This window comes from Hippoglossus stenolepis, chromosome 16, assembly GCF_022539355.2.
Source record: "Hippoglossus stenolepis isolate QCI-W04-F060 chromosome 16, HSTE1.2, whole genome shotgun sequence".
NCBI classification, from domain to species: domain Eukaryota; kingdom Metazoa; phylum Chordata; class Actinopteri; order Pleuronectiformes; family Pleuronectidae; genus Hippoglossus; species Hippoglossus stenolepis.
Window position 1 is genome coordinate 3,870,237 of NC_061498.1, and position 15,025 is coordinate 3,885,261.

The following is a 15,025-nucleotide window of genomic DNA, read 5'->3' on the forward strand; positions in this document are numbered from 1 at the left end:
TCAAATGTCCACATGACACCGACCTGTGTATGTTTAAATATTTAAAATTTGTATTACTCACGACAGATTACAACATCTTCAAGTGACAAAAACTGAATGCAACAAAACTGGTTTCCTACCTGCTAATTTAAATTTGTGATTATATGAAATTTTTCATTATAATAATGATGGGGGCGATGGCGGGCGGGGACTGGGCAAAAGGGCTCTGCGTTGCGTGCGTTTTGCGCACAGCAGGAAGGATAAACGCTTCACTTCCTGTGTCCAACATGCAAAGCCAACACTAATCATGCATTACGGTCCACGCCATCAAATGCAGACCACACAGTAAAAAAAATTATGTAAATATTAGAGTTGTAAAACTAGGCTTACTTCCTGTTGCCAGTAGGTGGCGCTATCACTATCCCTACATACAGACCAATAGATCTGTACTAGATCTGCAATTTGGAGTACTGGACAATGTACAGTGGAGTGACAACAACCTCATTTTCACGCTGATCAGTAGGTGGCGCTATGACTGTCACTACATATAGACTAATAGATCTGTTCAGGTTGGGGTTCTGATGAAGTCTGACAAATCTGGGGCTGATCGGACAATGCACAGTGGGGTTGCAACAACTTAATTTTCACGCTGATCAGTAGGTGGCGCTATCACTAACCCTACATACAGACCAATAGATCTGTTCAGGCCCGGACTCTGATCATGTGACAGAATTTTTCAGGCACTTTTCATTTCCATCTTGTGATGATGACACTCACCTTGATCTGATGATTTCCCCAATGCTTCGTGAGACTTTTTTTTTGTTCGTCTGGTCATGATACGTGTGTGTACCTATTTTCGTGAAGATCGGCGAAAGCAAACTCAGTTTCTGCCACTATCACTACAAACAGACTAATAGATCTGTTCAGGTCAAAAACACTTGTTTCTCTTCAGATCGTATAAATCTTTCACCTTCGTAGCATCTAAGACATCAAATGAATCAATGACCACTGACACTGTGACATTATACTTATACAACAACCTTGTGTTTTGATTGGCGTGTGAAAGCAAACTTTTTCCTTAGATGGCGCTGTTGAGCTATTTTGCCACGCCCATTTCAAATTACTCCAGAATACGAAATTGTTTTTTGGACTTTGAAGTTCCTTCAAAGTTTCACGAGTTTTTAGAAATAATCACAAGAATAATGTAAAGCTTCTTTCTGTGGGCAATCTTCAAAGAGACCAAATAACGTTAACTATAAAACACACAAATTACATATTTTGCGAATAAAGTCTTTGCAGCGGAGCAGTGCCAAAACAAATGCACCACAGATTCTGGACATTACAGAAGCTGCAGTTTGCATCTGTCTTATTTAATTTATAGACTTTGGTTGGATGACATTTAAATTACACCCACCAGAAATCATCCATTTATGTCAACAAATGTAAATGTACACACACACCACTTGTTTCTTTATGCTGCTGGAAAAGCATTTATTACATGTAAATCATATCAGGCATGAAAATCAAACATCAATACGTTCATGTTTATATTAATCTATCATATAGAAATATGTTATTACAAGAGCTTATAACTCAACAGAAAATCAATTTGCAGATATTTTGACAATAAACTAATAACATCACAATTAACACATTAAAATCATTACATTTGATTTTAGTCAAATTATTTTATTTATCACCCCTGTGACACATCCCCCCCAATAATGCACACAACACAAGACATGTATTTTCAATTTAATTTCTTTTAATATAATCTTATTTACATTGTATTTTTTCATAAATGTTTAGTACATAGTAAGTTACAATACTCTTGCATCCATTACACAGTGAACTGAGAACCTAAAAAAAAGCAGATTGAAATGATACTGCTTAACAGTCGTCACTCTTCAATCTACGACAGATCTCAATGTTTTCCACGTCACTCGCTCAACATTTAGGTTTTTGATTTCATTCACTTCGATGGAGAATTAATGACTGTAAAGAGACTTTGTTCATTCATGGTGGTCTTGAGGAGGATGATTACTGTTCCTGACATTCAGGCTATTGACAAAAAGAGACGGGCAGAGAGAGATATCCAGGCTAGAGACGCAAAGAAAGTTGGTGAAATGGATGATGAAACATGTACGAAAGGCTGAGGAGATTTTATTATACACGTCACATACAACCGAAGAATTCCTGAAGCTGACTCCGTCTTTCCGTCCTCCTGGCTCGTTTTTGAAAAATATCCAGGTCATGCCCTCGGTCCTCTCGTGAACGTCAGTAGAGTTAGATTTGTCAAATTAGGGCCGGGAAAAGTAAATCCCTTTCACTTCAATAAATGTAACATGGTATTTTACACACCAACACACAAACAGTTTCCATACAATGACAAAGAGTATTTCACCGCAATAAAATGATGGTTAAAAAAATGTAACGAAATTCAATAAAACCCACTTTGTGGATTACTTGAATCACAAGTGAATTGACCCTTCAGCTCTGGTAGAGGGGCTGATGAAGAGATTAGTGTCGGCTCTTTGTAGAGCACATAGCAGCTTGGTCGGTAATCACTTAGTAATAAATAATAGAATATTAGAGTGGATCAGAGTGGTCGCAGATACAAACGGAAGAGACAAAAAGTTACCAAACAAGAGGAGCAGGCTCATTTGATCTTTTTTTTTTTCTTTACAGCGTAACTGGGTGCCATGCCTGACACACACACACACACACACACACACACACACAGTCACTCAGACGCATTCACGCACACACACACCCACCCACCCAGGACAGTGGTTAAACATAAAGCATGAATATTAGTCGATCAATCAGCTTGTCAGACAGAAAAGACAATCGGTCTCCGCGTTGTTCTTCACACATCGAATTTCAACATCTCTTGTTCGCAGGCTCGTATGTGATTGGTTGATTCTGTCCGGAGAGACTCAAGCGCGACTGTGGCGGTTAGACATTCTGATGGATGACATCATAGCTTGTTAAAACTGAAGGATAAAAATGCTTCTTCAAAACATTTGAAAAATTTTAAAATACTTGTCCCCCCTCCTGCTGTGCTTCCTCCTTTTACCCCCAACAGTCCGGTGGTGAAGAGGCGGCAAGAGACTGTTCTTGTGATGCTTGGCTGCTCAGTATACGCTCCGTATACATCATATTCCGTTTGTGTGTGTGTGTGCATATGTAAAATGTCAAATAGTCGTGTGCAAGCACAAGTGTAATTGTGTGTATGTTGGTACTGGATTCATCACTCCACAGCGAAGCCGCAGGTCTCCTCCACAGCCGTCAGCAGTTTCTCGTAAAGTTTCTCATAAGACTCGTAGGGTGGGATGTCTATCCTGTTAAAACTAGACACAGAAAAGAGAGATGAGTCCCTCCAGGCCGAACACCAATGTTGATCAAGAAGAGCATTTAATCCTCTTAGGTGTCCTTACCATGTGTGGGCCTTGGGCAGGTTGTCTGTGTTGGCGTCTATCAAATGGATGGTGAAGAGCCTTGGTCCTGCAGAACCTGTAGAACCTTACACACATTCATTCTAGTTATCACTGCTCTACTCTGATACACAGAGAGTTACACAGCATTTAAGGTCCTGTTCAAACCGGCTATAAACAACCATCCTGAGAAATGATCAGAGCCCACTTCCCTGCTGTATATGCAAGTACATGCTTACATCATTTATGTTCATGAAGATCAAATGATGTTGTTTCAACCCCGTCTGAGTTTACAGATGTGATGGATGAGTGTTTGTGTGAGTGTCAGTTATTGTGAAACTGTGAGGGTGGTCCCTCATATGTGGCCCAGGACACATTTGTGTTCACACAGCTAGAACGTAGCCACATGCGTCACATACCTCCTCCGAATGTGGTCGGAGAGATCAGATCTCAAGACGCATCGAGGACACGTGTTCATATGTGTAACTAGCTCTGACCACTTGTGATCAGATAGCTCAGGACTGATGTTAATACGAGGTCTGATAACAGTAGAATTAGGTATTTTAACTGGCCTGCGTTAATACTGCATGTATAGTGTGTGTGTGGCGTCTGAGCCAGTGCCTGACCCACCCTGCAGTGCTTTGAAACCCTGGAGCGGGACCCTGGTGGAGCCGGTGACGAACTGCAGCAGGCGTCCTCTCCTCTCCTCACTGAAGGCCTCCACCGCCTGCCAGAACCACCGAACCACATTGCTTTCACTTGTGCAGTGCTTCAGCCGGGTGTTTGTCTTCCAGTCTGCAAGGTCGATCTTCCCCAATCCACCGATGATCAACTGGACGAGGGGAATGGGAATGGATCAAAAAGGTGACTCAATATAAACACCACGCATTTAGACTACACAACTTGTTTTTACTGTTGTCGCCTTTCTGTGGCCAAAACCAAACAAATAGGACTGAAATGACCGTTATGTCTCAATGATACAGAAGTTGAATTATCAAATCTCTCTCAGTCAGCACATTTACCTCAAGTTCTTTATGGTCAAACGGTTTGAGGAGGTGTTGGGGGATGAGCTCACTGAATCCCTTCTGTAGAGCCAGAAACTGGGCTTCGATTCCTCGCATGAACCTCCAGTTCACGTAAAGTCTGAAAAACACAAACACAGGTGAAAAATAGTGTAATAAACCAGCAAAACCATTGGGCATAATAGCTCTTATATTGTTTATGCTGTATCTGGAGAAACACTTTAGATACGACCCCCCAAACAGATGGAACATAACTCTTTGTTCTCACCTGACATATTCTTTCTTGTTGTCCTCGGTGACGGGGATATTACGCCCATTGGGCTTGAGTTCATGTTGTGAAAACTTTCCAAAGGCATTGTGCTCCACGCAGAACGTGTGGTCGAGGACCGAAGTGATGTCGTTCTCTCTGCGTTGGGAGTAGAAGAGTAAATTTCAGTGAAAGAGAAAATCTATCCATGTCCAGAAAGGGAACAGTGCACGACCACCAAGAGACGAATTCATGATAAATGAGCTTTCTGCTGTCAGATTGACTTGAATTTGATTTATCATGTGCTCACAATATCCAGACGAGACTCTTGTGCAACTCCGGGTCGGTGGTCTCCAGGTCGTTGAGCTGGATGGGTTTGCCCAGCAGCTGTTTGTAGAAGGGCAGCGTGAAACTCCCATTGATGTAGTGACCATGGAAAACTGCAAGGCCCATCACACGACCCACAAAGTGGAAATATGACAAGTGGTCCTGAAAGTAGGCAACACAAAGAGACAGTCAGAGTCGGAGAGAGGCCCCTTATATAGCCCAGCCATGAAGGGCTTTATGTGTTTGTGTGAACTCACGGGGTTGATGGAGGAGTCAGGGTTGATTTGTAGCGTGTAGATATTGTCTGTCGAGTATTGGAACAGGCCGTAGTATGGGTTCAACATTTCATGACAAAGCAGGTACAGCCACTCCCTATAGAAAACCAACACATGGTTAACAAAGGTTCAAAAGTTACACAGAGATTGGTAAATTAATAATTTACAGGAAACAAAAAGAGAAGAGTTGTGAGAAAGTTGTCAGGTCTGTTGAAGCTTAATGAAAGTAAAGGAAATCACCCATTTCTGACTGAGTTCAACAGATGAAAAATATTGTACAAGCCAGACAATTCAAGACGAACCAGGGAAACCTGCTCAGCCACATGATTATTATACGAAGCTGACACTTAGAAGAGGCTCAATAAAAAAATAGTTATATCAATATTGTCAGTACTAGCCAGGGAGTCAGAGCTCCCAAAAAAAGTTCATATCACGATCAGCTCTGGCTGAGCAGCTGTAAACCAACCACCAGGTAAGTTCACTGAATGGACCTCAAAGAAAATTGTTTGTTTGATTTCAAACTGCCAAAGAACATTATAGAAAACAAATGTTTGACACAACATTCATTTTTAAAAAGCTGTGAATTAAATAGAAATTTCATATTCAGGGAATAGCTTTGAATTTCAGAGAAAAACAAGAACAATCTGCAGATTTTTGACTTATTTGCTGTATTCTGATTTCCTAAGCACCTGTGTACTAAGGTAGCTACTATTTCTTTACCATTTTAAACTAGATCACATGTTTAGTTTTATAAATGGTGCTCGAGGACGGAACGATGAATTACCTGGCCACCCCACCGTAGTCCAGACCCTCCTCTCCCCTGAACTTCACCATGAGACGCTTCTTCAGGTCTTTGGGCCTCATCTTCATTATTTGCCGATATGACTCCTGCAGCAACACACACACACCACATTAATACATACATACATACATATATATGATCAGATACTCATTATCACAGTGATACACAGCACAGCTCTTTAGCTCAGTGATGACAACCAGAGCCGCTTTTGTTTCTACAGAGAGATGACAATGAAAGAATGGTTTGAGGTGACTGGTGTAGAAGTCAGGAGCAGTGTGGATGTATAAATACAAACTTTTACATTTGTACAACTGTTCGATCTGTCTGTATGTGTGTATCTTGGAGAAGTTGTGATTTCTTTCAGCTGGTTCTTTTACAACCTCTTCATTTCGTTACTTCCTGGTTGCACCCACCTCAAAGATCTCCTCTCGGGACACCTCTATACGACAGTGTCCCGCTTGTGGCTGCTGCAATGACAGCTCGTGCCGGAGCAGCTTCAGCTTATGGACCAAGTCTCTCTCGTAGCGTGCTGCCACGTCTCCATCTCCTCCTCCACTGCCGCCGCCTACTCCGCCACCTCCTCCATCCTCGCCCCCCACATCCATCTGGGGGGTTTGGGAGGATTCCTTTGCTTGGGATTGCTGGCTGGAAGTGTGGAGAAGCAGAAGAAGACGGGGGGGGGGAGAGAGACAACATGAAGAGAGGAAGAGAAGGGTTGAAAGAAAGACAGGAAAAAGCATTGAATACCGTGCATTCACTTTGAGTAGCTTAATCTATTGCAAGCCTGCATTTCTGTAAATCACACTATGCAGCCGAAACATAGCTGATGACTGTTAGTAGGTCATGTTCATAACCAGTCTGAGTTCAGCATTATAGCAGCAACAGATTAGATTAACAACAGATTAAGTCAGGAAACCACCAACGCCGTTTTCAGACATTCTCCGGAGAATGTCCGAACTTTCTCCGGAGTTTGCCTTTCACATATGAAGAACGAAACAGGAAATGCTATGTTCAGATGCATTCTGTTTACAGCACATCTTTCCAAGTGGATATCTTTGTCGGTCTCTTCTACGTATATATATATAGCACTTCTTTTTCATACAGAGATATTTGTTTAGTTTTTGCTTTTTCTCAGATTTCTGTCCTTTGCATGTTAGAAACGCCCACTTGTTGGCGGTGAATCCTCTGTAGAATCTCCTGCGGTTATTCTCACATGGACATTATGTAGAGTTTTCACTAAGGGGCGTGTTAAAGAAACGCCGGAGGAGGTCTGCAACTACTGACTCGGACATTTGCATTCTCACACACACCCTCTGGATTTCAGGAGAACAAGTTTTTAAGTGCGTGTGCATTCCTGTACCTGATGATGGTGTGTAGGCGTGGATCTGTGAACTGTGTGGTTCTGTTGTTGTGGTCCACAAAGTAGATCCGACCGGACACAGTGCTTCGGACCTCCCAGCCCACCGGCAACGGACCAAGCTCTTCGCAGCTCACACTGGCCAGGTCCCTGCAGCAGAGACAACACTTCTTTAGCTCTTATAATCCTACACACTGTATGTTCTTAACTCATCGTACTGACGCAGGAGGCCCAAGGAAATAACCCGAGAGATTTTCTTTTAAACTATTGGTGTAATTAGCGGAGCATTTAAGTTCTTCTGTTGAGTGATGCACGAAGTGATGCTACCATGAAAGCGAGGACACTTTCATACATTTCTGAATCCATGCCTTGACTGGAACATTTCCTAGTCATAAAAATAGAACGATAATTTAAGTTTTATGGCATTTCAAAGACTTAAGTGTATAAACAGAAAACAGAATTATCCTCTGATGCTGAAATGACCTAGTTCCTCAGCAGGGTTTATTCTAGGGGAATCTCGTTTCAGGTTAAGCTTGGACTAGACCCAAGTGAAGGGGGGTGTGATCGTACCGTGGTATCCGAGGGTCGTGCCAGGTACTGACACCTGTCTGTGTGTGTAGGAAATACACCTGGCCCTGCACCGTTGTTCGCTGCTCTGTATAATTGAGAAAACAAAGAAAGATGTTACATGAGTTCATAAAGTCCACATGAGAGATTTCGTTCAGATAAATATGAAGAGTTGGTCAGGGAAGTGTTGGACGGACCATATCCTTCGGGTAGATCTGGCGGCTGGTGCCCGTGAGGTCTGTTCTGAGGGGTGTGGCCGTGGCCTCTGGAGTCCTGCCCTCTGATTCGCTGGGTCTGAAGACGGCTCTCCTGACCGGGTGAGTCAAGCCGGCAATTCCCACCCCCCGCCGCACCAGTGGGGTCAGAGTAGGGCAGCGGTTCTTCACTGAAACATCCCTCAAACACAGGCCTACACATACAAAAACATACACAGTTTCATGGTTAAACGAGACACCATCTTTTCAGGAAACAGAGTTTGATCCACCAAGAAAATATCAAGTATTTAGTTTTTCACAGTTAAATCTTTCAAGTCAGAAACCGAGATATGCAATAATCTATGAAACATGTTGAAACATTTAGTAATCGTTTGTCAAAATGTGACTATATGACTTTGGCAGCATTATGTCCGGTGACACACTCACCCATCATTTTCCAACAGTCCTCTGCAGTCCACCACGGGGCCTCCGCTGCCGATGCGGTCTCGTGTCTGTAAGCTCACTGGAAACAAGAAGGGGTCCGGGTCAGATTAAAGTGACAAAAAGTGAGAGAAAAGGTTCTGTGTATTCATCCTTACCAACAATCTGCCCCCGCACCGCGTCGCTGTCCGAGGGGTTGAGCTTACATAGATCTAGACGCTGGTCTGGAAAGAGAAGGTGAAGGAAATACATTCAGTTAATTCCACAGACCTGATCTGTGAGAATGTATGAATTTATATCTGAGCACTGGAAAAAGAAAGGTAGACTTACAGCCTGTGTCTTTTAGCCTGCTGATAGCATTAGAAAGAAGTCGTATGCAGCCGAGGAAGCCCGCCCCCTGTCGTTTATGGATCTTTTTGTGGTTCCATATACTGATGGTGATGGAGTCTGTCTTTCCAATGTAGCTGAAAGAGAAACATCATCACAATCTAATGTCTTCACTTTAAAAGCAAAACACTGAATCAATAAAAGGGTGCATTTAATAAGTGAGCACATCATTTAATATTGATTTAAAGTACGGCTACACTTCATTGTATTTAACATCTCAAAGACAATCAGCATCATCAAGAACACAAGTAAGTGAGTGTGGTGCAGGAGACTCACAGGTCATAGTGCTGATTCCATTTGGGATCCAGTGTGCTCTTGACTGTGTCTGTCGAGTGGCATTGACCTGATCCGTCCACCACAACTTTGGCAAATGGATCTGGCAGACCTGCGTGCACATAATTCAGTTGTTTGCACACACATAATAAACTCACAAAGACAATAGTAAGAGTGTAGCATGCAACACTCTTCACAACAATGTCAAAATCTCCATCACTGCACACATTCAGCTAAATGTATTATTCTTTTCTGCATCTTGTTATCTGTTGTGCCAATAATGGCATTTTTAAGTGAAGCCTGAGAAGCTTTGAGAACATGTCTGAGTGTGGGCCGCTCGCTGCAGTCCACTCAGGCAGGCCAGATGAACGTGTTATGATGGTGCTATCACAGGTCAACACTGCTCCTCCCTGCTGTGCGGGAACGAGGGGAATGCATAGTATGATCACAGCGCACAGCAAGCGAGCCGCAGCAAAGCCAATTTATGCGGAGTTGCTTTTGATGGCACAAACAGCTCCTTAATGACACACACAATCATCATCACCAATCACCACACTGTCGGAGTAGCACACACAATAGAGGTACTTACGAAAGAAGTCTTTCTTTGCGAGGTTCTTGGCACATAATACTGCAAAACAAAAAAATCATTATGAACAAAATGCCACAGACACAAATATGTAAATGATCTCCGTGTGTGTAGGCTGCTGCAAATGGATGCTGCTGCAGATAAAATCATCTGAGGAGGAACAATGTTGGACAGGATAATATATGAATGCCAGGGGATGGTAATGAGCAGGAAAACTTATGTGACATGCAGACTGAGGGAGACGTAAAGTATAGGCTAGTGTCAGGACCATGGCGCACACACGCACACGCCGCCCACAGTGAGAGTGGCAGAATGCCTTCTCTGCCACATCATCTTTGTGGATTCAGAGAGCAGCTCTGATCTGACCAAGACAATGTGAATTTATAAGTCTGTGCTAAGTATTTAGTTTACTGTGTGTGTGGGCGAGTGTTTTTGTTTGACAGACAGTCTGTGTGGTGCAACAGCTGGCATATGTCACTCTAGGTTAAATCTGCTGCAACAGACAACTGAACCACATGAAGCCAATTTTTAGAAACACACTCATGTCCAGTCTGTCACAATATGACTTGATTATAGGGCAGTGTGGAGGAAAACAAGCTGCTTGTGTGTATTCAAGGCTGATGTAATGACCTCAGAGAGTGACTGCAACAAAAAACATTTAAACTATGATTATATTAACACTGCAGGTCAGAATGGCAAAGTCAGTTTTTTTTATCATAAACTTTATTTGGTCCAATGTAAGCTTGAACATGATAATCTTCTCAAGAGTGATCAGAAAGAGATGCATCATCCCGACAAACCCAAAATATTAAAAGGCAGTAGTACAGCCATATTGAAGAACATTTTTTCGAGATCGTAATTTATAAGAAAGACATGATACAACAGGTTTTAAGTATTTTTAGGAAACAGCCAACAAGGAGTAACACTCCATCTGGATCCAAACTCTTAATCTCATCGTTTCTTAAGAAACTGTGAAACCTCTTTGAATAACACAGATGTAACCAACGATGTGCAGCCGACCACTACCAAACCTTTCCTCCTCCAGTAAAGAGGCAATTTCCTTTGAGTGTATGTGGTTCTTTCTTCGGAATAGACACAGATTCTTTCACAATCTTTTCAAAGTCCTGATACTTATTACGATGTGGAGCTGATGTGACAAAAGATGAAGTATTTCATTAGTTATACAACCTGTACTAAAAGTATAACTTCAAAATATGCTCCACGTTCCTCATGTCAACATGTTCCTGTCGAGGCTCAAAAGAACAAAAGCAATTTCGTGATCGACATCACCTTAACATGTTATCACTGCTTTGAAATCCATTTACAATCTGACATGATTTGGTTCGGCCCAGACATCTATCTAGGAAGTTAGTCAGTCAGCCAGTGGTTAAGGATGTGGTGACTGTGGTGGCGTAGATGTGTCTAGTGTAGGCCCATCTATTTCCTGTGATTAACGCGTGGAGAATGGCTGCAGGATATCCTTCTCTCTTCCTCATCATTCCCTTTGATTCCTCCTCCTCTTCATCCTCCCCCTGACTCATACATTCCACGGCGAAACCTCATCTTTTCTACACAGACACAATGAAAGAAACACAGCGACAGAGGGAGAGAATCAAGTTTCTAGTTAGCCCCAGCCTCCTCTTCCTGATGAGCAGGAGAGGACTTTCTCTGTCACTGTCACTCCTGCGCTCTCCTCCCCTCTCACCCTCCAATCTCTTGCCAGAGACAAGAGACACCCCTACTTTCACCCTATCTCTCTTTCTTTCTGCCTCTTGACCAGCTCTTCTGTGTTACTGAATGTGTGACAGGCCCTTTCACTGCATCTCAGGAAATTCCTCTTTCTGCCAAGGTCAGGGCTGGTGAAGGCGCACACACACACAGCCACAGTTCAACTGGTTCTCAGTTTTTCCCCAATGCCGCTGTCTTTTTTAATGCCATTTTTTGTCCTCTTTAAAAAAAAAAAAAGTGAGAGCTGGGGAGAGGCCGTGCGGGGGACAAATTCTATTCATCCAATCTTGAGTGAAAAAGCAGAAGCATTTTAAGGGAGATTGAAAAACGGAGCTACTTCTGTACCAGGTGAGCAGCTCCTCAAGGAATTTGAAGACACAGCACGTTTGTAGCACAATTAACCATCTCACAAATATCTCAAGTGTTTGCACTACTGCTCCCCGCTTGCAGCTTAACTTCTTAGAACTTTAGATATTTTTCGGGTAAATGACACGAACCATAGAAGTTTAGAAGGTGATTAAAACTTCTTAAATCAGATAATAGTTAAGTACTTTGCTTGATGGGGATTGATAACCATGAGCACAGATCTAAAAAACTTAATGAACGCTAAAATCCGTATGGGTCCGACTAGACCGTCTTAAAATGCAGTTCACAAGTGAAGTAAACAGACGTGTGTAATATCACTTTCTGTCTAACCATCATTCTTTTGCTCCCGTTCTCTTTAGTTATTCCTCATTGTCCCACTTCTCTGCCCTCTTTCCAGTTTTCCCCCTCTCCCTCCCTGCTGTCCTGACATTGCCCTGTGCTGGCGCCTGGACAAGTCGGCGTTCAATCCGACTAACGGGCACAAAAACCACAAGCAGCACGTGTTGCTTCCATGAGAAAAATTAACATAATCCTGCTGAATCACTGATTCTTTCATTCATTCATTCATTCAAGTGCATTTCTCACAACAAGGCCCATTTATTTCAAAACAGAAAGACACTTATTCCCCATCTTTGTTTTCTGTCTCTTCCATTGTTGTGATCATGTATCTACATAAATAAATCAGGGCAGAAGAATCTGAACAGTTGTCCCCAATGTCAGCATTAAGGTTCAATAAATCCTGCCAAGATCAGAGTATCAGCAATTGTTTCCTTGAAACGTCTACTGTTCTTCCACATCTCACAAGAACACATTAGATACGGACATTTTTCTTGCACACAATTTGCGCCTCCTTCGTGTTTTTTTCAGCTCATACCCAAGAACTGATGGCGGAGACAGAGAGAGACACAACAATCACCTCTTCGTTGACGAAAACACGTCTATACAAACACAAACCAATCTCTTTAAATGTGAACCAATGTCAAACTTGCCTGGTCTGTTGTCTGAGGCCCTGCCACAGACACAGGCTTTTCCGATGTAGGCCAAACAACCCCTCTCTCCCACAGACTAAACAGAGCACCGGCCAGCCAGGCAGCATTGCACTTCCATTGGCTCACCACACATTCCTTGCCCAATTAGAATTCCACTCATACCTATGGGGGCGGGACACACAGTCACAGGCAATAACTCCTGTTTGAATCCAAGCTGAAATAATGAATGACTGGTTCATAACCCCAACATACCACCAACATACTATTATCAATGTCAAGTCAATGTGTTGAGCACTTTCTTGATTGATGGTTTGCTCTACTAAATGTGATTTATTACGATAAACGTCACATTAATATTTCTTTTAAATTTAAAAGACTGACTTTTGCTTCTTGAAGGTTATGGCTTTAAAACTGATATACGGCCAAACATTTTACAAATCTGAGGCCAATCAATTATGTGTTATACCTCCTCACTGTGCTTTCAAATTCATAAGCACTCTATTTACATTATGTTTCTATTGATTGAATTCATACTGTGATAATTGATATTGTTCTGGTGCCCAGGCCTGTGTGATACCTGCCAATTAAATGTAAACTGAAACGAGCACGTCAGAGTCTAATTTTATTGTATTTTATTTATTTTGATTCGAACGAAGCTGTAATCAGGTCTCAGAAAACGAGGAACAGAGTAGAAAAATAACCACACGGCACTTTGGCTCATCCTAAATCATAAATTTGACAACACCTTCCTTCATAGATCTTTATAAACCAAACAAAGGCTCGAAATTGGGAGTTTTGCTCAGTTATTATGAACCAGGGGGACAAGGCGCCTGCCCAGCGGCAGAGGGGTCATTACCATTTGAATGGAGGCCCCTGGATGCCCAGTGGGGTCACATTAGCTACAGTAAAAACCATTGTTCCAGCTGTGTGTGTGTCTGTCTGTGTGTGTGTGTGTGTGTGAGGCTCCTGTGTGTCCTGCAGGGGAGACTCACACCAAATAACCCCGCACAGAAATGTCCGAGTGAACACTGAACCCTGGGAGCAAACGTGTCCAGCCTCTCCGGGCACAGGACAAGTTCAGCGAGTCAGACACTCGTGTGGCTGCAGCTGACACAGCAGCGAAATCAATACTCAGAGCTAATCTAGGCTAGCATGTCACATCTTCCCGATAGATCGATTCCCGGTGAGGCTGCCCGGTCCACGCTCGCTCCACATCCTTGGTGCAGAGTTCGTGGCGGCCGGGTCAGTCGGGGATCTCGACTGGTGGTCAGTCTCCCCCCCCCCACCCCCCAAAATATGGGTGTAACGTTAGCTAGCTGAGCGTTAGCGGTCAACGTTGACTACAGTGTTGGTGTTAGCTAGCGCAGGCTGGCTAAGAGTGGAGAGGGAGAGGGGGAGAGAGAAGTGTTAGCATCGGGTAAAGTTTCTGGCTAAATCGTCGGTGTTTCCAGTGACCCGGTAAACAGCGGACCGGCCGGGGGTGTGAGCGGAAACACCCGCGGGACAGGGGGGCTGCTTCCTAGCTCTCGTTTCGGTTCTCTGGCTAGCATGGCAGCTAACAGGCTAGCACTTGTGCCCCTCACAAAAAACCGGATGTTTGGGCTAAAGGCTGAGCCGCACACACTCCGCGGCGTCTGGCTCCGCTTCGCTAGCAGCCAGCACTTGTGCGAGTGGCTCGCGAACAAACAGAAAGCTCCAGTTTAAAAAAATAAATAAAAAAAACACGCGCAACGAGCGTTGTGTTTTTTTTCCCCTGCGTTTTTTGTCGTTTACCTGTCAGTCGGATTTTAATGCTGGACCCGTTCCTCCTGGTCCCAGGATTCGACATCACTCCGGGGGTTGGAGGGGGAGCCGCGGATCGCACACAAACTTCCCGTTCGGAGTCGCCGGTAAAAAAAAAAGCCGCGGTTTCGCCTCTCAGCGGGGACCCGAGCAGCCGCGGGTCGGACTCATGCGCTGCGCCGTCGCTCTCCTCGCGGACCAACACGTATCATTTCATGGCGAAGTCCTGCTTCTCCGTCGAAACCCGACAACACGGGAGAACATTT

General features: G+C 43.5%; 1 protein-coding gene across 4 annotated transcripts; it reads right to left on the reverse strand.

Moving 5' to 3' along the window:
- Positions 1 to 1,724: 1,724 nt before the first annotated feature.
- Positions 1,725 to 14,967, reverse strand: smurf1 (SMAD specific E3 ubiquitin protein ligase 1). Of its 4 annotated transcripts, none has more exons than XM_035181780.2 (19): positions 14,751 to 14,967; positions 9,898 to 9,936; positions 9,312 to 9,420; positions 8,979 to 9,112; positions 8,807 to 8,872; positions 8,655 to 8,730; positions 8,211 to 8,422; positions 8,017 to 8,101; positions 7,799 to 7,831; positions 7,450 to 7,596; positions 6,503 to 6,734; positions 6,072 to 6,175; positions 5,270 to 5,384; positions 4,996 to 5,174; positions 4,707 to 4,844; positions 4,439 to 4,559; positions 4,047 to 4,248; positions 3,420 to 3,504; positions 1,725 to 3,332 (listed from the first exon to the last, which is right to left on the reverse strand). In XM_035181780.2, the coding sequence occupies exons 1-19, from the start codon at positions 14,803 to 14,805 to the stop codon at positions 3,233 to 3,235; spliced, it is 2,232 nt and encodes a 743-aa protein (XP_035037671.1). In that variant the 5' UTR covers positions 14,806 to 14,967; the 3' UTR covers positions 1,725 to 3,232. The 4 variants fall into 4 exon arrangements, with proteins under 4 accessions (XP_035037671.1, XP_035037669.1, XP_035037672.1 ...); XM_035181778.2 differs by having other exon boundaries at positions 3,420 to 3,495; positions 14,751 to 14,819; XM_035181781.2 differs by lacking the exon at positions 7,799 to 7,831 and having other exon boundaries at positions 3,420 to 3,495; positions 14,751 to 14,822.
- Between the last annotated feature and the right edge of the window lie 58 nt (positions 14,968 to 15,025).

Excerpts from the sequence above, each read along its gene's own strand:
- smurf1 (XM_035181780.2), bottom strand. The coding sequence starts at position 14,805 with ATGTCGAATCCTGGGACCAGGAGGAACGGGTCCAGCATTAAAATCCGA. Across the intron at positions 6,176-6,502 it reads CCCGAGAGGAGATCTTTGAG|GAGTCATATCGGCAAATAAT; the intron begins GTGGGTGCAACC and ends GTGTTGCTGCAG. Across the intron at positions 5,385-6,071 it reads GACTACGGTGGGGTGGCCAG|GGAGTGGCTGTACCTGCTTT; the intron begins GTAATTCATCGT and ends GGTTTTCTATAG.